This window comes from Sander vitreus, chromosome 17 (genome assembly GCF_031162955.1).
Source record: "Sander vitreus isolate 19-12246 chromosome 17, sanVit1, whole genome shotgun sequence".
In the NCBI taxonomy this organism is placed as follows: Eukaryota; Metazoa; Chordata; class Actinopteri; order Perciformes; family Percidae; genus Sander; species Sander vitreus.
In genome coordinates, this window is record NC_135871.1 from 28,579,913 (window position 1) to 28,602,861 (window position 22,949).

Consider the following 22,949-nt stretch of genomic DNA (forward strand, 5'->3'; position numbering starts at 1 on the left):
TCTCTCCTTGTTTATTTCTTGTCTCTCATTTCCTCCTTGAGTCCTCAGATGGGACACCGGGTCACATCCTCGTCTCCACACGCCTGCATATTAAGCACATTGCCTCAACGTGCGTTTGTGAAAGAGAGAGAGAGAGAGAGAGAGAGAGAGAGAGAGAGAGAGAGATGTGAGTGTGTGAGAGTCGGCAGTTGTGTAGGAATTTCCATTTTAATCAGCAAGTCGGTGAGCGAACAATCCTATTACTGCAATGGAGGACAGATGGGCCACTTCGCAACCTCTCTCTCTCTCTGTCTCTCTCTCTGTCTCTCCCTCCGCTCATCCCCCCCTCTCTGTCTCTCTCTGAGACGACAAATTAATCATCTCTCTAATGCCTCATGAAAGCCGGACTTTTTCTTCCCTTTTTTTTTTTTTTTTTGCCTCTTCTTAATTCGGGAGAAGGAGTATCTCTTTCGTTCACCCCCTCCTGTAGAAACATACTCACAAAGACACACACACTTTCTTCATCCTGTCCACTTCTCCTTTCACTATTAGTGTTGGAAAGATTAATGGGTTTTCAAGCTGCCAAGGATGTGTAGTTGCATCCACAGGGGAGTATGTACACACAAATATATACCTGCTCGCACGCACGCACACACACACACACACACACACACACACACACACACACACACACACCTATACACCCATGTGCACATGAACCATAACAATGCTCCATAGGCCATCATCATTCCTGAAAATATATATTTTATTCCCTCCAAATTCAGTATTGACTGATTGTAGAGAAGGAGGAGTAGAGATATCGATCATGGACAAAAGAGGAGAGCAGAGAAACACACTCATCATTAAGAGGGCTGAGAAGAAAAGGCTGTTTACTGAGGAAATGGCCTAATAAGAAAGAATATGGTTACCAGGTACCACACTACAGCACGGCTCCAGTGAGCCGCCGCCTACATCTAGACATTTTGTCAGGGTTTTAAAAAGGTCTGGTTATGCTTCAGAAAAAGCGCCTGTCAGATCGTCTTATAAAGCCTCCTTTCCAAAGGCAGAATCATGGGTCATCGAATACGTTTGGGACTTTCTGAAAGGTGTTAGGAGGTGGGCAAGGATTGAACTTCTCTTTCAAGCTCTCTTTTTTCTACTTCCGTCACTTTTTTGTGTGTGTAACTGAGCTCAACACTGTTATCCCCATTTGCATGATTCATCACGTCGAGACCACAAAGACACGCAAAAGAGCATCAGGCTCTTTCGTAAAAACATATCAGAAAGATTGTCGACAACGTTTCCTCTCGATGTGAGTGTAACATTTGTAAAAAAAAAAAAAAAAAGTGCTAGTTTGTCTTCTGCACAGATAGTTTAAGGTTTGTGAAGTTGCACACATACATACACAAACAACACACCTTCACCTTTAACCAGCTGAGGCTCATATCGGGAGTGATGCCCTCATCTACTCCTCCTACAGAGAAGGTAGTGTTCATCTTAAGCAAACATTTATGCTGGCATGGGCGCACGCACGCACGCACACACACACACACACACACACACACACACACATAGGTTATTCACTGGCTGAGTGTTCAGGACATAATGGGCGCGCCTGCTTGGTCAGCTGAACCTGAAACTGGCACTAAACTACATGATGGACAGAGTCAGAGGGAGAGAGGAGGAGGAGGAGGAAGGAAGGAGAGGAAAGAAGAGAGACAAGGGGAGAGAAATTGAGAAAGTGTGTGAAAAAAAGGAGAGATGTACAAAGCTGGATGGACCGTAGGCCAAATAAAAGAATGCTCCAGACAAAGGTGAAAAAAAAGGAGAAGAAAGACAGGAAGAGAAAGACAGCGGAGAGCCTGGAGTGAATATGATAACGGGATGTGTTAGAAAATAACTAGTTCATATGACATGTCCGACTACGTCGGAAGGCAAATGTGTATTTTTTTTGGTTTTCACAACAGCCACACTCGAAGGTCGGGTGAAAAGCCGGCAACTATAAAGTGGGGGGAGACGTGGTATTTAAACATGGGGATGATGGTCTTTCCTCTCAGACACAAGTCTTGCACTTATTTGCAAAGTGACAGACAGTTGTTGAGGGAATGAAACAACAGGTTAAGAAAGAAGTTATAAAACAGCTTTCTCACCTACACACAGCTGACCAGTCACAGCGTGAAGTGGGTGTGAATGTCAGATTGTCAGTTTCGTAAAGTTAGAGAAATTATCGGACACAGTTCTGACGGAGTATTCTGGCACCTCTACTCCGTGGAGAGCAGACGTGATGGAAAGAGCTTAGAAAAGGAGAGAAGACAACATCATTCTCAACTACTTAAAGGAACACGCCGACTTATTGGGACTTTGTCTTATTCCCCGTATCCCCAAGAGTTAGATAAGTCCATACATACCCTTCTCATCTCCGTGCGTGTTGTAACTCTGTCAGAGGCCCCCACTGCTACCTAGCTTCATTTTCATAATATCACAAATTGTATTTGTATTATTTCTACTTTACCTGCCTATTGAGACAGTTAACTACATGGAGCTCTAACCTCCCAAAGAAGAACAAAATACATGTAATTGTATCTCAGATATCTGACCTACATTTCCTGTTCTGTCTGATCTTGGAAGTGGATTTTATAAACAGACCAACAGAGGCATATTGGCTAATTGTTATGCTATCCATCACAGAAACAAGAGCAAAGTGTTGTAAACCTACAGTACCTCTGACAAGCTCAAATATTTGAGATGCACCTGGTGTTTATTATTTTACCCTTGAAGAAGTGGAGGAAGAGGTGAGACAGTGAGTCTTGGCTGACTAAAAAAAAATGTTAACGGTTCAAAAGTAGTCCAGAACATCTGAAACACTGTGATAGCAACACTTCTGTGGGTTTTATGAAGTTTGGTCAAAGATCGAATGAAACATCTGTTTGCTGTGTGTGAAATATGAAGCAGGTACGTATGGTGTAACAGGGTGAAAAGGGCAAGCTGTTCTTTATAGCTAAGCAGAAAAATGCACGACTGATAAAAATTGATGAAAAATAAACAACTATGGACGAAAGTAAAAAGATAACTCTGCAGAATCTCTAAAATGTAAGACTGAGACCCAGTCATAAAATATTAAGTCTCATACTTGTATTGCTCCGTTGTCTCCCAATCTTTACTGCAGGCGAGGAAGGAGAAGGAAGTCAAAGTAAAACAGGTGCCTAGCTTGTCTGACAGACTCGAGTCCTCTCTAGGCTTAGCAGTGAGGAAGGTGGACTATTGGCTGGAGAGGTTCACCTCCTGGGCACTGCCAAGGTGCTCTTGAGCAAGGCACCGAACCCCCCAACTGCTTGGGGCGCCTTTCCATGGGCAGCCCATCTCTCCATTTAGTGTATGTATAGCTACTGAGCATTCAGGCGGAATTGGCACAGGAGCAAACCTGGAAATGAAACGTCGTCGAATATAGACTAGTGGGACAAATACATTTATCGTCACTTCCATATCCCTCTCTGAGCAGACTTTAAGCGTATGAGGATTGGCAATGTGAGATCTTGGATCTCAGTCATTAACTGTACTGCTGTCTGTATTTCATCATACATACATGGTCTGTAAGTTTGGGTTTAAAAAAATCATTAAGGAATCCATGTCATTCAAGTACCTTGGGGTTTTGTTCGCGAGTGAGGGGACAATGGAGCGGGAGATTGGTCGGAGAATCGGCGCAGCGGGGGCGGTATTACATTCAATTTATCGCACCGTTGTGACGAAAAGAGAGCTGAGCCAGAAGGCAAAGCTCTCGATCTACCGGTCAGTTTTTGTTTCCTCAGGAGGGTAGCTGGCGTCTCCCTTAGAGATCGGGTGAGAAGCTCAGTTATCCGTGAGGAGCTCGGAGTAGAGCCGCTGCTCCTTTGCGTCGAAAGGAGCCAGTTGAGGTGGTTCGGGCATCTGGTAAGGATGCCCCCTGGGCGCCTCCCTAGGGAGGCGTTCCAGGCACGTCCAGCTGGGAGGAGGCCTCGGGGGAGACCCAGGACTAGGTGGAGGGATTATATCTCTAACCTGGCCTGGGAACGCCTCGGGATGCCCCAGTCGGAGCTGGTTAATGTGGCTCGGGAAAGGGAAGTTTGGGGTCCCCTGCTGGAGCTGCTACCCCCGCGACCCGACCCCGGATAAGCGGATGAAGATGGATGGATGGATGTCATGCTAAATGACGCCTCCAGAGTTCTGCCGAAGGAAAAACTGGCATGGCCATTTTCGCAGATGTATGGCTTTAGGTATGTTGTTTTATTCTTGGTTCCTGACGTAAAGCACTTTGGATACCTGCTGGTTGCTGTAAAGTGCTATATAAATAAATGTTGATTGGCTCTCGCTAACTTTCAAAGGTTGTAAACTTATTTCCATTCTGCAGTAGGTGTCGTTCTTCAAGTTGGAGGTCGTTCTTCAAGTCGTTTGTCATCACCAAAATACTTTTCTGTGTGTGTGTGTGTGTGTGTGTGTGTGTGTGTGTGTGTGTGTGTGTGTGTGTGTGTGTGGGTAATCCTTCTGCTTTTACCCCTTGATAAGTGCCAGCTTGTTTCCGTTGGAACAATTCGATCATAAATTTATTGTTAAATTGCTAGCTGTTTCTGACTGGCTACTGTTAGTGTTTCTAATAATAATAATAATAATACATTTTATTTAACGTGCCTTTCATGACACCCAAGGTCACTTCACAAACAAAAAAGGACATTCAAATAATAGTCATCTTATTAAAAGGTGCTGAGGTTCACACCAGGGTCTTTTCATAATACCTAATTATAGTTTGAATGTTGCATATCTAGGCGTTCTGATTGGCTGCTGTTATTTAAATTGAATGTCAAATGGTTGCATTTAAAAAAAACAACAACCTGTAAATATATATATATATATATATATAATTTCTATTCACATGGCTTTTTTGATACCTGGGAAACAAATACATGTGTTGTTGGTCATTCAATGATATGATTTTTTGATTATTTTTGATAACAATAGTAACAACAATAATAGGCCTATATTAGGGCGTAATCATTAATATTCGGGGCAATTAGCCTACATATTATTTGATGGGGGGCGTTAGGGACCTGGATAATGGATAGGGAGGCCCTGGCACAAAAAAGGTTGAGAACCACTCGTCTCCCCTCTTGTTGCACATGCGCATGACATACGTCACGACCAAACGTTAGTGATTGGTTATGGCAGATCCAGAGTGGCTCTGGGCAGATCCAATAGTTTTAAACTTCAACAGAGTACCCGCCTTCAAGGAAGTTAACACTTGTCAATGGAGAGTGGCCAGACTCTCTGGACAAATGAAATGTACCAGAGTCTGGTAGGACCAGGCTAGGGCGTGTCCGCCTCCGTCACACAAATAACTGGCGCATCTACTGACGCAACAATGTTTTCATTGTATAATGTCCGAAATCTGGTTTGGTCGTTCCCTATATAAATCACTATTTAAAAAACACTATATATAGTGTTATTAACTCAATAACTCACACCCCTGTCCACACTGACGACGCTAAAACAAACCCATCCCTCTTCATGTTCTGTTTGCGCTTTAACAACAAGGCTTTTTTTCCCCTCTTTCTTTTCATCATCGGGCAGATTAGAGAAAAAGTGTCCGTGCCTCACGTTGTTTCCCTATATATAGGGAATTGTGAGTAAGTGAACGAGGGAACGGTTTCGAAAACAGCTCAAGTCTCCCAGCAGGAGCTGGTTATTGTGGTGCTTTTCCACTTCTATAACTTAACCCCAAATATGGGGCTTCTCTTTGACGGAGCATTTCCCGTCTTTGTCCTCATCCTGAATTACGTTATTTGATAACATTAAAAATGATAAAATTGCTGGTTGAAAATACATTTTCTGATCATTCACTCCATTTTCTTTTCTCAGGAAAAATGAACTATACCTCGGAGAGACAGAGAGGTTGCAGAGACAGAGAAAGAAAAAGATGCAACAGAAAGGCCGTCAGTACATTTGCTCAGCTGAAGCCGCTGCAGGTGCTTCTCCTCCGTCACTGAAACAACGTGAGGCACGGACACTTTTTCTCTAATCTGCCCGATGATGAAAAGAAAGAGGGAAAAAAAGCCTTGTTGTTAAAGCGCAAACAGAACATGAAGAGGGATGGGTTTGTTTTAGCGTCGTCAGTGTGGACAGGGGTGTGAGTTATTGAGTTAATAACGTGTTTGTGTGCGAGAGTTGCCGCCATGCCTTTTAGTCGTGAGATACACAGAAAGAGCCACAGGTGACTGCAAAGCCAATGTGTACATGCAATTGTCCATGATGAATGCAAAAGAGTGTGTGTTTTTGTGCCTTATCTCATTTTTTTTTCTCTGCCTCTGCCCCATCTTTTGTGTTATCTGATAAGCCCTGCAGTGTTGTGTGTGTACTGTGGTAAATCAGTATTTAGCTGTGATATTTCTACCGCACATACATTACTACCAGGTGTCATAAATATTCTTTATCTACTTCTTTCCCCTTCATTCCCCCTCCGTCCATCCATCTATTCCTCTCCACCCACCAACCCTCCTTTCTGAGGCATATTAAATCCACGCAATTGAAGAATAAATACGCCACATTAAAACACAAGGTATGAAACTGATTCATTCTTTGCTTTAAATAGCATTATGAAAACAGGAGACCGCTGTTAATCAGCGGCAAGGTGGGAACTGCCTTTCGCAGGCGGAGGCGTGCAGATGCTAGTTGCTGCAGGCTCATCAGCTTTACGACGCAACGGCAGTACTTTATAGAGGCAGTGGAAACATCGATTTATGCTGATGACTCTGCCTCTGTTCTGTAATGCAGCCATGGTAAAGTCGTGCTCAAGTTAGAGAGTGGATAGAGGTGGCCTTTAGCTGCAAAACATGGCCATATACTGTGATGTAGTGGCTTTGACTGCTATTTAACATACAGAGGGCTGTGGTTAAGAAGAAGCAGGAGGCACCGTCACAACCATGTTACTTCACATCCCACAAACATTTATATTTTAGGAGTGGTGTGATGATTTCGCCTTTTTTGTAAGGTAAGGAAGTGATGATTATAGTCATTGAAGTGGAGAAGATCTAGCCTGGTCCTACCAGACTCTGGTACATCTCATTTGTACAGAGAGTCTGGCCTCTCTCCATTGACAAGTGTTAACTTCCTTGAAGGCGGGTACTCTGTTGAAGTTTAAAACTATTGGATCTGCCCAGAGCCACTCTGGATCTGCCATAACCAATCGCTAACGTTTGGTCGTGATGTCGGCTTAGCATCGCTAACGTTTGCCTTAGCCAACTCCTTCACCACTAACGGAGCGAGCTTGAAAATCGAACAAAACTCAGCAAAGACTGTTTTAACTTATGGACATTCGGCAAGGAGTTAAGGGAGAGATTTACAGATCTGTAATTTCCGTATAATTTCCAATAAGTTTCCTGAAAAAAAGCAATGTAAAAAAAAAAATATGTTGGTAAATAGGCTAAGTACAAGGAGAGTATTTTAATCAATCAATACACAGCAGGTCAACGCGTTCGTCCAATCAGCTGCCGGTCTCGATCAGTCCCACTGCCTTTTCTGCCGACGGTCGGCCGTCGGGTTGGTGTGTCAGAGCCTTAGGATGTTTATGACCAAATCAGCGTCATGTCCTGCTTCCTGCGCGCTCTAGAATGCGTCTGACATGACCAATCTCCTTTTGTGTGTTAGATGTGTGAAAGGGCAACTCTGGACAATGCCCGGACCTGATTCTCTGGAGTTCATATGACAAAACGGTTACAGTCAGTTCCTGATAAGTGTCTTTATGCCACTCAGTCATCCCCAAACTTTGGGTCATTTCACCCATCTAATATAGAAAAGTAATGCACACCAAGGGCTGTAGTGAGGTGCTGATCACTGGACTAGACTTGAAACTAAGAAAAAAGTGTTGCACACTCGGGCTCCATATGAATTTCTCGGCCTGAGGGTCGAAACCTCATCTAAATAGAGAAAGACGAAGTGTTCGCCAGAGTGTTCAACACTTTTCTCTTACTTTGATTTCACCCATCTACCTTTTAGCTGTATCGTCATATCATTTTGGTTTTAGATTTCCAATTCAAATTCAGTTGAAATTCAGAGAAAAAACTGAACGAGAGCTGTATATCAGAAAACACCAACTGAGAAGTGCACATTAAATCATCCACCTCCATTGCAACTACACAATTCTTTGTCTATGCTTTCCGTCAAACAGATCTTGGTGATCAAAGCAGGTTTTGAGACTTCTGCCTCCAATCCAAAAACTTGCAGGTGAATGGAATTATATTATTAGAAATAAAACCAAAACAATCTGAATGGCCAATATGAAAGCACTCCTGTATGTTCTTTTCTACAGTTGGGTGAACTGACTCTTTCAAATGGTATGGGAGCAGCATAAAAGCATGTAACTATTGCAAAACAAGGCCCAAGTTCCTGAAAGTTAGATATTGTAAAAATGGCATATGGATTCTGTTTTGCTGTAAGTTTAGAGTTTGAGTTTTCATCCTTTCATCTTACAGAGCAGATCATTCACAAGAGTCACGATGAAACTGCACAGGCCTACAGATTTCCTTCCAGTTGTGACAGTTTTTGTCATTAACCTACCCCAGACACCTCGCCATGTGGAAACTTTCTTCTCACAACACTGACAGAAGACAAATGTTTCCTTTTGTTTAAAAAAACTTAATTGCAAGTCTTTAGAGGAAAAGAACAAACATTCTATCCAGCTGTGAAACACAGAGACAGTATCCTTCTAAAAGATTAACCGAGCCCAGACACCTCACCATGAGAAACTTTTCTTCAAATAAAAATGATAGAAGGCTCTTGTTCCAAGAGTACCTATAATTGCAAGTCTTCAGAGGATGGAAAAGATGTCTTTGACGGAAAACCACCTGGAGAGCATTTTAAGTTTATCTTTTATGTGTCCTGGGTAATCAGAGCACGCCACACGTCCACATGAATTTATACGTAGTACTGTGATGGATCCTTAAAGTATTTGTTTTTACGGACGGAGACTAAGACTTTGTGGTTGGAACACAGACGCTTCGGACTGTAGCTTCTGAAAGGAAACTCAAGAGGGAAGCTCAGGGGACGGTGTCGTCTTCTACTCTACAAGAAGATAAAGTATTTCCCATTTGGCGACACAGTGTGGAAATGATGTTTATATAAACCTTCTAGACAGAAATGCAGTTCACGCCCTGATTATGTTCACAGACTTTTTTCATGTGAAGGAATGTTTTAAGTTGTAGGAAAGCAAATTTTGATTGCATAGCTCTGTTGGTGTGTGTGTGTGTGTGTGGGGGGTTTAGGAAGGGGGAACAATTGAGCACATGGTAGTTTTAATTGTAAATTAGGTGTGTATGATATCGTACGAAAACTTATGCACAACAATTCGTATGATATCCTATGAAATTAGGTGACCAACGGTTGGTAACGTGACAACCAGTCACATGACAGTTCAGTTTAGTGCTCTTTACAGTTGAGTTTAGCACACAAAAGGACAATTCCAGCACAAAACGAACCTAGGGGTTAATAACAGATGTGGCCCCACTCTGTCGCTCTCTGGCACATGTTTTCATGCTAATCGAAAGTGTTTGTAGCTTGAAAGAAGCTAGAGCGGAGCGCTGGTTAGCTTATAACACTAGTATTCGGGGCACAGGGAAAGTAAAAATAAATCGCTATTTATACCACTAAAAAGGCTCAAAATATCACCAAACTTCAACGGTAGCATAGTGAGGGTCCCTACATGTTAACCAAAGCATTGAGAACTTTGTAAGTGTACAGACAGTTTATTGAACAAAGAGCTGCAGGAGCTCCGTGAAAAGGCTACAAAAGAGAGAGAGAGAGATACCGGTAGTAGTAGTAGCTAGGTAAGTACAGCCCTGTTTATCAGAGAGGGGAAATCTTCAGACTGTACAAAACACTGCGTCTCTTGGGTGTCGCCGACGCAACAGGTCCCACTCCGTGCAACACAGACACTCCTGTTTGGTGGCCATAGCTTCACAATGTCCGCAGGTACACTACCAGTTTCCCGAAGTACGAGGCTGTGTTGCGGCATTGACTACCGGTAGCTCTCTCTCTCTCTCTCTCTCTCTCTCGTAGCCCTTTCACGGAGCTCCCGCAGCTCTTCGTTCAATAAACTGTCTGTACACTTACAAAGTTCTCAGTATTTCGGTTAACATGTAGGGACCCTCATTATGCTACCGTTGAAGTTTGGTGATATTTTGAGCCTTTTTAGTGGTACAAAATAGAGATTTATTTTTACTTTTCCTGTGCCCCGAATACTAGCATTGTAAGCTAATCAGTGGTCTTGCTTGTTTTCAAGCTACAAACACATTCGATTAGCATGAAAACATGTCCCAGAGAGTGACAGAGTGGGTACACATCTATTAATAACCCCTAGATTTGTTTTGCGCCGGAATTGTCCTTTAAGTTAAGTTAGTTTCACACACCGGTCCCTTTGAGTAGTACTCCCGGGACACAAACACGTTTCCTGGGTGAAAGTCTTGTGTTTTCCCCGGGACATGAACTCTGATCCCCTGTTCGAAAGCTCCGTGTTTTATGATCCACTGACCCAACAAGCCTCACAATGGTGTTAAAATGGCACACCACATGACAATGCATATCGCTAAGTAAAATGAAGGTGTATCTAAAAACCACTCAACCATTTTCAAAAAATACAATGATGTTGAAAGGAGAGTATGCGATGGAAGATGGAATAAATGTAGAATTTAGAAATAAATAACATTTTCGATGCATCAATCCTCCATGAAATCACCACTCTCCTTTCCAATCAATTATATCTTCATTTTTCGTACACCTTCCCCTCCCTCCTATGCAGACCAAATCACTGTGTGTGTGTGTGTGTGTGTGTGTGTGTGTGTGTGTGTGTGTAAACAACAGGTGTTGTGCTCCTTGCTCGCTGTCTAAACATGGCATGAAATGAGCTGATGATGACTCTATTTGTGTAACCGTACTCTATTGCTCTGCGTAAGCGGAACAGCATAAAATATCGGGGAGGCACAGAAATGTTCCCTTTCCCTCATTCATTACACGGTTATGCTAAGCTGCATGCTCCACTACGAACCAGATGTTGTGTAATTAACCTCAGTGTGAAGATAGCGTTCTGCCCGATTGTCTCTCACCTTCAAGAATGAAATGGAAACCAGGCTGAGGCAGAGATAAGGGGAGGTACTCCGGAGCTTTCTGCCGGGCACATGAACCGAACGAAACTGAGCCGAGTCCAACCTGGTCAAAACAGAGCTGAAACTAATTAGGCATCGTGTACAGATAGCCTTCCGTACCATTGTCTCTATAACCTTCAGCTCAAACTGTGTGAGGAGACAAAACCTCAAACAGGGAGGGGAGATATGCGGAGGAGGACTTTGTGTTAGCAGGTAACAGGGCGATTGTAGAACATCCCAATATGTTTTACTGAATATCTCAAAACTGATAATGTCACTAAATTAAAAAGACTATTGAAGGATTCAGAAGAAATGTATTATCAAGAGAAACAGGGATGCAAATAAAATGATTAAACAGGTAGAAAAGGTGTTCGTTCATTAAACTCTGCTAAGGTTGTTTTATAAATGTTTAAAGTTGTACCACATATCTGTTAAAAACAGATGTTCCAGCTGCAACACAACATTATGATTAAGATCACAAATTCAATCTATTCTCCTACCATGGGAATTCAAATTGACTCGACTTAAGAGAGGAGAGGAAACCAACTCCAACAGTGTCAGCTGAGTAAAAGATTGTTATAGAGCAGTTATTTGAATCAGATATATATATATATATATATATATATATATATATATATATATATATATATATACATATATATGTATTTCCAACCCTTTCTCACTCCGAACTCGTAAAAAACACGGACGTTTGGACAGTGGCTGTCAGTGTCTGAAGTGACAAAAAAGGCGTCCTTCAGCATGTCTGTATAACGTACTGGGGAGAGCAGGCAGCTACATGGGGTTCAGTAGTATGTAAGACCGAAATTCCCCGTAGGGAGGTTGGTCGGGGTGGCGGATGGGTCAAACATAGGACTTTCACCCAGGAGACTGGGGTTCGTGTCCCACGTGTGTCTTTAACCGTCATTGCCGCGTGTCACGGAAGCGTAAGCCCACCCACGACCTTTTCCTAAACTCAACCGTCCCGTTCCCGCGTTTCATGGGAGCGTAAGCCCACCCACGACCTTTTCCTAAACTCAACCGTCCCGTTCCCGCGTTTCACGGGAGCGTAAGCCCACCCACGACCTTTTCCTTAACATAACTTCGTCAAAAGGGACGCCAATAGTCCCGACCAAGCATGTTTAGTTAAAGCGCGTTATATGACGCTAAAGGAGACTTTTAGCGTCATTAACAACCACAAAGACTACCTGACCAAGCATCCGTATTTTACAAGATGGGAGTGAGAACCTGTTGGTATTTCTGCATGGGTACACACTGTTGGGTGCCCAGCATTAATATTGTTGTTATTAGTTTTTTGTTTTATACAGAGTGGACATTAAAGTTAAAAAAATCAGAATATTGTAAAATTCTGAAATACTTAATTGGGAAATAATCAAGTCTATCTGGATTAAATAAAATCTAGTTTGGATCAATGGAAGTACATTTCCAGGATACTTGCCTGAGATGCCCCTCACCTTCCGCTCTCTGTGTGTTGCCGTACTCAAACTTCAGGATACAACAACAAACTTCGAGCTAGCAAAGCTACACACTGAAAATGACAGACAGAAAATTAGGATCGTGCAACAAGGCAGGCCTGCTACTCTCTAACTGGGACGTCTCGGGACCGATTGGTGGGATTGCTGTGAACGAAGTACACACGGCGATACACTTGTAAGAGCAAATTATGTTTACCCATGCTTATCCAGCTTATTTAAATAGCTCACGTTACTTTATTGTGTGAATGGATAACTTCATTTAATATTGTATGTGGAGTTTTGCAAAAGAGACTATTTTGCAGAGCCACCGTCGTTGCGTCCAGAGCTTAGTGCTACCCAAGGCGATTGTGATTGGTTTAAAGAAATGCAAACAACCCAGAGTTTTTTTCTTCTCCTATCCCAGAATCTGTCCTAGATATGTCTGGCAATGCGAGACTAACTTAAATGCAAAATATACACTGTAGGCTCAGCAGTGTTTGTTCTGATCTACGTATTCTCTAACAAAGCTACCCATGCACACGTTTGCATGCAGTTTGATAAATGAGGGTGAATGTTCTCCCGGCTTTCAATCTGACTGATTGACCTCTTGTGCACAGTACATCTCATGCGACATCTGTCACTGAGCTGTGGCTTCAGGGAGGGTGACAGAGATGACTCGGGGATAATAGTTCACTTCCAATGATGCATTGCTTCTATCAGGATTATTATTATGTTGAAATGAGTTACATCAAAGCAAGGTCAGACAAATTAGTGTGTTCCATTTAGTTGTTTCATGGACCTTGTGCAATGAGATTACAGTAATCTATCATTAAACAACTTGTAAATGTACAATGTTACCATGTACACTACATTACCTAAACATAAACTCGTTCTCAATTTCAGCTAGCTCACATACAGTGCTGCATAAGTGAATACACCCATGCTAAAGTTAACTAAAAGAGGAATAAAAAATCATCTTTTGGAAATTGATCTTAAAATAATGAGGAAAAATGCAACCTTTAAGGACACCAATTTTCTTCATGAATAAATAATGTATAGTGAATAAATAAATATTCTTCCTTAAAATACAGGGGGCATAAGTAAATACACCCTTATGTTAAATTCCCATAGAGGCAGGCAGATTATTATTTTTAAAGGCCAGTTATTTCATGGATCCAGGATACTATGATAAAGTTCCCTTGGCCTTTGGAATTAAAATAGCCCCACATCATCACATCCCCTTCACCATACCTAGAGATTGGCATGGTTTTATTTCAGTTAGCCTAATAGCTGGTTTGATTTGCATTGAGAGATGATTTTATGGAAAATACCCCAACTTTAGTCAACTTTAGCATGGGTGTATTCACTTATGCTGAGCACTGTAATAAGCAAAGTCCATCCTCCACTGGAGTGTAAACCTGCCGGTCTCTAAGGCTAATGGTAATGTTCCTAAACGTTACTGTGCACATAGAGATCTTTGTCTTTTGTTTAAATTATCCTTCAAATAAAGCTCTGCATTGTAGCTATTGTTCATGAGAGAATAGGTTCTTAATTTTGGTTAACACAATATATCAACAGACCAGTTTTTTCCATACAGTTCTGAACCATTTTGCATAGTTAGCCTCCTGCTCTGGATAAGGGCAGACACACTCATAAACGGAAATACAATGAGCTAATCTTTTAGAGGACAGAACTTCAACTCAATACTACTTAGATTAAGGCTGTTATGTTAAGCTTCTCTCCATCATCTTCAACTCCCATCCTCTTCCATCTGCAAGATGTGGAATTTCATTTACTCAAGTACTGTATCCAAGTACAATTTTGATATACTTGTACTTTGGGTGTTTTCATTTCATACTACTTTATACTTCACTTCAGAGGGAAATATTGTACTTTTTACTCCACTATATGTCTCTGGCATTTATAATTGTATGATATGATACAGTACTATACTAATAATCTACCCAGTAGTATAGAAAGTATTTAAAAGTGGCTCCATATAGACAAACTAAAACATTAAAATGAACTTACATGTATTCTTTAGTGACAAAAAGAGAATATTATAATATTCTATAATAATATAGCACTTTTAAAGGAGCCATTCTGCATAACGAGATACTTTAAATACATTTAGCTGATAATACTTCTGTGCTTTTACTTAAGTAACATTTTAAATGTAGGGATTTGACTTGCAATGGAGTATTTCCTAGACCACTGTACTTCTACTTTTATTAGGTAAAGGATCTAAGTACTTCTTCCACCATTGCCCGAGAGTGACCCAGCGAAACTAACCAATAAGCCTCCTGAACCACACCAAAAACTATTTCCACATCTTCTGTCCCAACACATCACACACCCTCCACTGTTTACCTAAACCCTGCATGTGTTGTCATAGAGAACAGAGGTGACACCACCGTTTGGACCACTGCCTGCCACTCCCCCTCAGGAGAAGGAAGGGCACGTCTGATTCGGTAGTTACCCTTTCACTGAAAGTATCACTGTCATGTTACAGCATGTGCTCTGTAATCTCTTTGCACACAAGGCTGATATGAGCAGTGGGACCAGCTGCCTCTCTCAGGGCTCACACTCCACCAGCCACAATGCCTCATGAGGACCCTTCAAGGCTGCAGGGTGAAGGTGAGGTGCCAGCATCACAAAGAGAGCCCTGTTCTCACCCAGGACAGCTCCGTGAAAAGTGGTCTATTGAAACCAGATGCACTCTCTCCCCTCAGCCTTCCATCTTTTGTTGATGTCAGTACTCCTCCGAGGCGTAATGTGGATGTCGTTTGTCTGCATCTGCTTAGCAAAGGCTTCTAAAGAAAGTTACATATCGTGTTTTCCTGTAGACTTTTATACCTGAGGGTGCCTCCAACATCACAATAAATAAACTTGTTGATTGTGACCCATGTTTCATGTCTATCAATTTACAGATGCAATTGACCACACATACATTACATCTCTGTACAGAGTTTCACATTGAGCAGCTGAAAACCATTTGCTCACTGGCTTATGCACTAGCTAGTCATCTTGCCAACTTTTATTTTGTAAGTCAAGCTTTGGAAATGATGTCTTAGCCTTACAAAAATAAGTGAACATAACTTATCACTTTGCTAATTTGAAGTTTCACAATATCATTGCTCGTGGTAAGTCTACCTTGGATGGTGTAGACATTATGGCTGATAATCAACAGCATAGCCGCTGCTATTCTTTCTGAAGAGTCAATGTTGACTTGGCCGCGCACTGCACTGTGGGATGGCTCTGGGCACTCCAAGCGAAGCACATGATGTCAAACCGTCTTTATGTACCTCTGCCATTTTGATGAATCCCAACAACATTCAACATTCACCTCCCAGAAAACTGCAGGTCTGCTGCAACTCTCAGTTCTTTTAAATCAAGGCTGAAGACCTATCTTTTTGATGTTGCCTTTCTTTAAATATTGTTGACACTATATAACAATCTATATAAGCATATAAAGAGAAATCCCTATTTTATCTGCTTTTATATATTTAACTGTTTTAACTGCTCTTCAATGTTTAATTTCTTATACTGCACTGTAACTTTTTTCCTCGTATTTTATCTGTTTTTAATTTTTTAATCTGTTTTCATGTAAAGCACTTTGAATTGATTTGTTGCTGAAATGTGCTATACAAATAAAGCTGCCTTGCCTTGCCTCTCAGTGGATTGCGGTGCACCTTGCCAAAAAATAAGACAAGATTCTGTCTGTTTTCTGTATTTCTATCTAGCCCCTTGTACTGTACCTTCTGAGAATGGGCGGTGAGCAGTGAGAAGCAAATTTGCAACTTCACATCCATTGTCTGCCTACACAGCTGGTTTCACCTATTTTGCCTGATTATATAGTCATCTCTGATTTCTTGATTGATCTCGCTCTCACTCTCACGATTTATCTTGTGTGTTTGTGAGCAGTGTTGGGAGTAACAGTAATGTATTCCTTTTTGCTGTAACGCAGTAATATAACGCATTACTAATAAAATTGCAGTAATATTATACCCGTTGCATTTTCAGGAACGCGAGTTCCAACGCATTTTAACCTGACATTTAGTGGTGGTTTTTTTTTTTGTTTTTTGTTTGTTTGAAGAATTCACCAAAACCGGCACAGAAAAAAAGTCTGTGAGCGTGATTTCCTGTTGCTGGAATTCGGTGGTTGAAATGACTGCAGCGACGGATGCATTTGCGAGATGGACATTATTTTCAGGAGTTATTTCGCTGCGTTGAAGCGAGGTGTCCAGTCACTGTTCCCGTGGAGTACGGACAACATCTGTGTCCCAACAGGTGATGGTACATCAGCGCGGACAGCTGTGTGTCCGAGCAGCTTACAGATATAAATGTGTCGGCAATTCATGTTTAGGCTTGCTACATGTAAATATTAGCATTAGGCCTACATTTGATCAGCAGTGGAAAATAACTATACCATAGGCTACTTCAATACAATTGTAGGTAGCCTACCTTTGAGTATTTTCATTTTCTCCTACTTTATACTTCTTCTTCACCACAGTTCAGAGTCACGTAGGCTATTGTACGTTTTCCTTCACTATTTATTTTAAAAATTAAGTTACTTTGCCGATTCAGATTAATAATACAAAATATTATGAATAAACTATGATGTATTGAAGTGGCTAAAGATGAGACTTTGTTGATCCCGTGTTGAAATTCACAAGCTACCTGCCAAGTCATACTTCAATTGTTATTTTGGTAAAAGTAACTCAAAAGTAGCGCAAAAGTAGTGTAAAGCATTACAATTCAGAGACAATAATATTGTAATATAACTAATTACTCTCAAACGACAGTAATTAGTAATCTATAATGTATTACATTTTGAAGCAACTTGCCCAACACTGTTTGTGTGTGTCTTATTTGGTTGTGTTCATTTCTGTGTGGTGCCCATGTATGTGTCTTTTTGCTGACCTGTAGCAGCTCCTCCTGGTCACCCCCCACATCCAGCGCTACAGCGACCGAAGCAAAGGGACGACTGGCCATCTGCTGTCGCTCTCTCATCAGCTGCTATAGAGTGAGACAGAACAACAACAACAAAAAAAGGATTTTTATAGGGAAATATTTAACAAAGGACCCTGTTTTAACTCAAAACTATTTTTTTTATTAATGTACAGTTGGCTACTGAGCAGCTCTCCTGGGACCAACTGTAGGTTAAATGTCTTGCTCAACGGCATCTTAACGGCATCTTTTTTGCCGCCTCAGCCATAACGATAGCGTGAAAAACTCCATCGCTACCTTGTTAGCCGGTTCCTGAATGGGGGTATGTGTGCAGTGCCGTGAAGCAATTTGTTACATGGCGAGACCTGATATCACGCCATACTTGGTGGTTTTTCCGCTCACAGGCGCTAGGGGGGAGCGAGACGACCACCAATCAACTCGAAAAAGGTCATATAACCATTCCAATGACTCCGAAGCTGTTCAGTTAAGGTAAATTACGCTAAAAAAAACTGCATAGTTCCCCTTTAAGGAGGGAAGGGTCAACCTGGACCCTATTTTCCTATGTTTTTGTGTCTAAGTCACTGATGGGAACAACAATCTTTGACATTGGTCCAGTATTAAGCGAGATTGGCGAAACAAGCTACAATGTAAGTTAATTGGGCAATCGTCCAGCTTGTATTTACGTTCACAATAGTGCTTGTTTTGCCGCTGAAATGCTCAGATTAATATTCCAAATGTCTAACAATATTATGTAAAGGATTTCTAAAGAGGTTGACCTTTCTGTTAAAGAGTAAGTTCAAACATAAGATTTAAACATAACAACATCCGTGAAATTGTGTTCGCTAAAGCCACCAGACTCCATGTTAGCATCGTAAAACACACTTTATTCAAAGTCGAGAGAAACAAAATAAAACTACAAAAAAACGTTTTGGGTCGTCTTTTCACTTTTCCAACTATCACAACTCTAGTTTTGGTTGAAATAAACACAGTTTACCGATTTGCATGTAAAAATATGTTGGCTCTATACATGCTAAAATTGTAGTTTTTTTTTAAATAGAGTCTGGTGGGTTTAGCGCTAGCAACCTCAGATCTGTTACTGGTTAAACTGAAAGTTTAAGACTGAAAGTCTTAAATAGGTTTTGAAAAGGTCTAACTCTCGCCTTTCAGTCGCAAAATAAAGAACTTTTAGTGGACCAAATTGACGATGCACATTTGCCCCATAGGGTTACATTGCAGCCTGGTCTGTGGTTACCCGTTCACGCTTGATACTGGACCAATGTCAAAGATTGTTGTTACCATCAGACTTATACACAAACTTATAGGAAAATAGGGTCCAGGTTGAAAAAAATGGTAGTTACCCTTTAAAATTATGGCAGGAGAAATGGGTTTTAAGAGTGATGGTGACAAGTAAGAAAAGGAAGACATTTGAAAAGGTAAGGGAGCAGGAAAGAAGCAGAAAGGGAGACAGAGAGCAGGACAGTAGAGGAAGTAAAAAAGAAAAGGTTGAAAGGAGAAGGGAGGAGAATAAAAGATGGGGAAAAGTGGGGTACAGAGATCAAAGCAGACCGGGTTGATAGACGCGCAGAAGGAAAGTGAAGAGGGGTGGAGAATGGCAGGTGGTCGGGGGACGGGGGGAGTCAGATGGGAGGAGGAGGAGGAGGAGGGCAAACTTCAATAGTGAGGAAATGTCAGATGAACAAAGGCAGATGGTGAGGCCTTAATCAGCATGAGGTCCAAACAACCTGACTGAAAACACAAACACAGATATACAGAAGATTTATAAAAATAAATAAATAAAAAAAAATGAAAAACTTTTGGGAACATGCATACACAAAGACTCACTCCCACACCAACTCACGCACACCAACATAGATGAAAAAGTTTCTATGTGCATGTACACCTGAATTGCTATTAGGACACACACAAGTGGTGAAAAAAACAACATGCTCAGTGCACCCTCATCTACTTCTACATCCTACTATCTTCTCTCTCCATCAAAAGCCCTGTTTCCCAGCTTTTTCCACTTCACTACAGACATGTTAATGGGGTTTTGTTTCAACATTTAGCTTGGGGGTGGCCACCTGTTTCATGCAAAACAAACTCATTTTTGGCCGATAATGTGCCAAGCTTTAATCATCAGTATGTTGCTTGTTGTTTCGGCAGAAAATGTGCCTGGTGCAGCCTCCACACACACACACACAGACACACACACACACACACACACACACACACACACACACGCACACTCTGATTTGGTGAAACCAGTGCAGGGAAGGCAGAGAAAAAATCTGGACTGCAGATTGTGACCCCCTACAGGAGGGAGAAACTTTTACTAGTTTATAATTTAAGATGGTTCTTCACTAAGATGAAAAACATGAAATTAGCTTTTATGTATCAGCGTGGGAAAATTCAGCCATTGCAAAATCAAGCCCAGTAAGGTAGAGCAAGGAAGACATAAGAAAAAATAATAGACCTGGGGAATATTAGTGATCAAGTACAGTAGTTGAAGATGCAACTGTAACGTGATGTGTTAGAATCCCACTTGCTTTACTTACAGTATGTTTCTTGTCTCTCAATTACCACATTAAGCCATAGATGAAATAGAGATCAGCTTAAAATATGAAATAAATATATATTAAAAGCAGGATTAGCAAAAGAAAGAAGAAAAAAAGAAGCAACACACTCCTACATGTCAATGGCCTCCACACTCTGTTACCTCTACCTTAACTGAAGCCCCTCTGTGTCCTCTCCTGTTGCTAGAAAAAGGCTGTACATTGACATTAACCAGCTGTCAGGTGTTGTGCTAGCGCGCTGCCGGCTGCTGGCTTGCCAGTGTCAGACTCTTTAAGCATGAAAGAATACTACACCTGTAGCTACATCAGCACAGTCAGGCGCTCCGCCGGTGGCAGCAACTGCTCTGCTAGCAAGCCCACCTGCCGGCTAACGTGATGTCTTCTCTTGTTAGCTGTCACTGCTATGCTAATGTACGCTTGCTAGCATCGCTGTTAGCCTCCTGCTGATGTCAGCTTACATTTGTAAGAGCCTAGGTGAGAAGATGTGGGAAAGAGGGAGGGTGTCTGTGTACTCTGAGCTTTAGATGAGGTAATATATAAAACGTGTTTAGACCTTTAGAAGTGCATCATGTTGTGCACATGCTCATATGTAGCCTACATGTAAAGAGTTAATGGAGAGTTTGTCACTTTAATTGTTCCTCCTGTCCTACTGGCTGCAAATAGATCCCTTTTTTGAAGGAATACTCCACCGTTTTTTGAAATAGGGTTATTCACCGCCTCCCCTAGATGTAGATAGGTGGGCAAACGTATTTTTGTCTCAGTGCATGCATTGCCTTAGTCCGGCAGCGCTGCCGCTAGCTTAACTTAGCGTAGTGAATGGAATCTTTTGTTGCCGGTTAGCATGTCGTGAGTAAAAGTGAGCCAACAACAACTTAAAAACAACCTTATTACTTCTTGTGGCCTGTGTATTTACGAGAGCAATGCAGATTAAGACTATACGATTTCCTAGGAAGATATTGACAAAGCACTGCTACTGTTCTGCCCACAGATGTTTGTGGTAAAAAAGAGACACTAAGTTGACTGTTTAAATATGCTTTTATTGTTAAGTATACAAAGTACTGTTGAGCTTTTATTCTGAAATGAAAACTTAGAGAGGAAACAGGAGGTAGCATTAGGAGACCTGTCAACAATGGGAGCGGCATGGCTGCATTTGTTTAGCGCCTGAAGTTGAATCCTGAGCAATCCTCCTTTTATATCCCTCGGAAAGCAATGGCTGTAAGCATTTATTTTCCTTTACATGTTTATCAGAGTATATTGATGTTTCTTTTATGGAAATGTACCTGAGTTTGTATTATTTAAATGCTATAATGTGCTGTAGCCTGAAAAGTTAATGTTAGCGTAATATACAGTACTTACCTTAATTTACCCTTAACACACTTACCTGTTATTTGGCTGGACGTGTGTTTAGTTATCTTTTTTTTTTTATCTTCTCTTTTCTAGTTTTACACCAATTCAACTGTGTCATCATGACTTACCTGTTGTAAAGAAGTCAATTTTTGGCGCAAGAACGCTCACTTCCTGGCTCTTTTGAAAAGGAGTTTGGCTGGCTGTTTATTTATGTTAATGCTTGGATGCAAACGCATAAAGAGAACAGTACAGCTACTATTACTACTATTACTACTATTGCTAGTATTGTATATTTTTATCCTTGTTGACTACAATAACTTTGGTACATAGGTAGCTGTATACGTAACTCAACTGAGTGTTTTGTGTGGGTGCATCCAAGTGTGAGTTTGTGTCATGGGAGGGGTTTCTCTCAGCTCTTTCTTCCCTAAAGCCGCTGCCCCTGTGTTAGTGAAAATAAGACACACTGGTCGTGTGTGTGTGTGTGTGTGTGTGTGTGTGTGTGTGTGTGTGTGTGTGTGTGTGTGTGTAACCTGATAGCTCAGTCTAGACAGTGAAATTATGTTGGGACATAAAAAGAGGGTGTAATATTCAGCACTGTGTTAAGTTTTAGAGTCCAGTGAATATGCATGTGTGTATGTGTTTTTTTTGTTTTTTTATGTTCACCACTGTGCATGTATACATACATAAAAATGAAAATGCACATGCTCAATTCAAACAGACCACTTGTTTGTGTGCTGATGCATGCGTTGTGTGTTTAACGCCCCCTTTGAGAAGTCCTTGAGTGGGCAACAAGGACAAGGCAGCGGCCATCTTCTCTGTCTGCTTGTCCGGCTGTAAATCAGCCATAAAATGGCTAATTAACTCTGCCTTGCTGTAAACAAGCAGTGCCACGTTTTTTGGATGACAAAGGAAGGGGGAGAATGCCACAGAGCTATATATGCCTATGTGGGAGATATAAGGGAGCAATAATATTTAGTTTTCTAGTTTCAAGGATTTTAGCTGGATGCCAGGAATTCAAACTGAAATACAATAAGACACAAAGTTAATATTTCCGGTGAGTATTGGTCCATGCTTTCACACCATATTGACTGTGTTTACCTAGCCTCGAGGGGAAGCATGACATCCAAACATCCATCCCGCCAGCCGTCTCAGCTGGACAGACGGACGCATAAATAGCCAGGAGAAAAATGAGTGCTGCAACAATGAAGCCAATCACATGGCGAATTAGGCTTCACAGAACGCGGCTCAAACAAAGTAGCACCTGCAAGCTCAAACTGTCAGTCCTGTTAGACGGATTGGAAATATCTGTGCTGTTTGCTGATTTTGGATGCACTACTGTGCAAATGACGGGTTTCACAACACGACAAATGGCCCACCGCTACTGTGGCTGCAATTACACTCAACACCTGCTCTGTTAGAGCAAAACTACAGTACCATCACATCTGCAAGCCTGTGTACACAGTCAGTGT

At 41.5% G+C, this 22,949-nt stretch overlaps 1 protein-coding gene across 1 annotated transcript in view; it reads right to left on the reverse strand.

The window, feature by feature from the left end:
• LOC144532834 (attractin-like protein 1) overlaps positions 1-22,949 on the reverse strand; it is a 287,336-nt gene that overhangs the window by 36,761 nt on the left and 227,626 nt on the right. Inside the window, exon 28 of the mRNA XM_078273772.1 lies at positions 17,534-17,629. Coding sequence (XP_078129898.1) covers positions 17,534-17,629 — 96 coding nt within the window. The remainder of the gene's footprint in view (positions 1-17,533; positions 17,630-22,949) is intronic.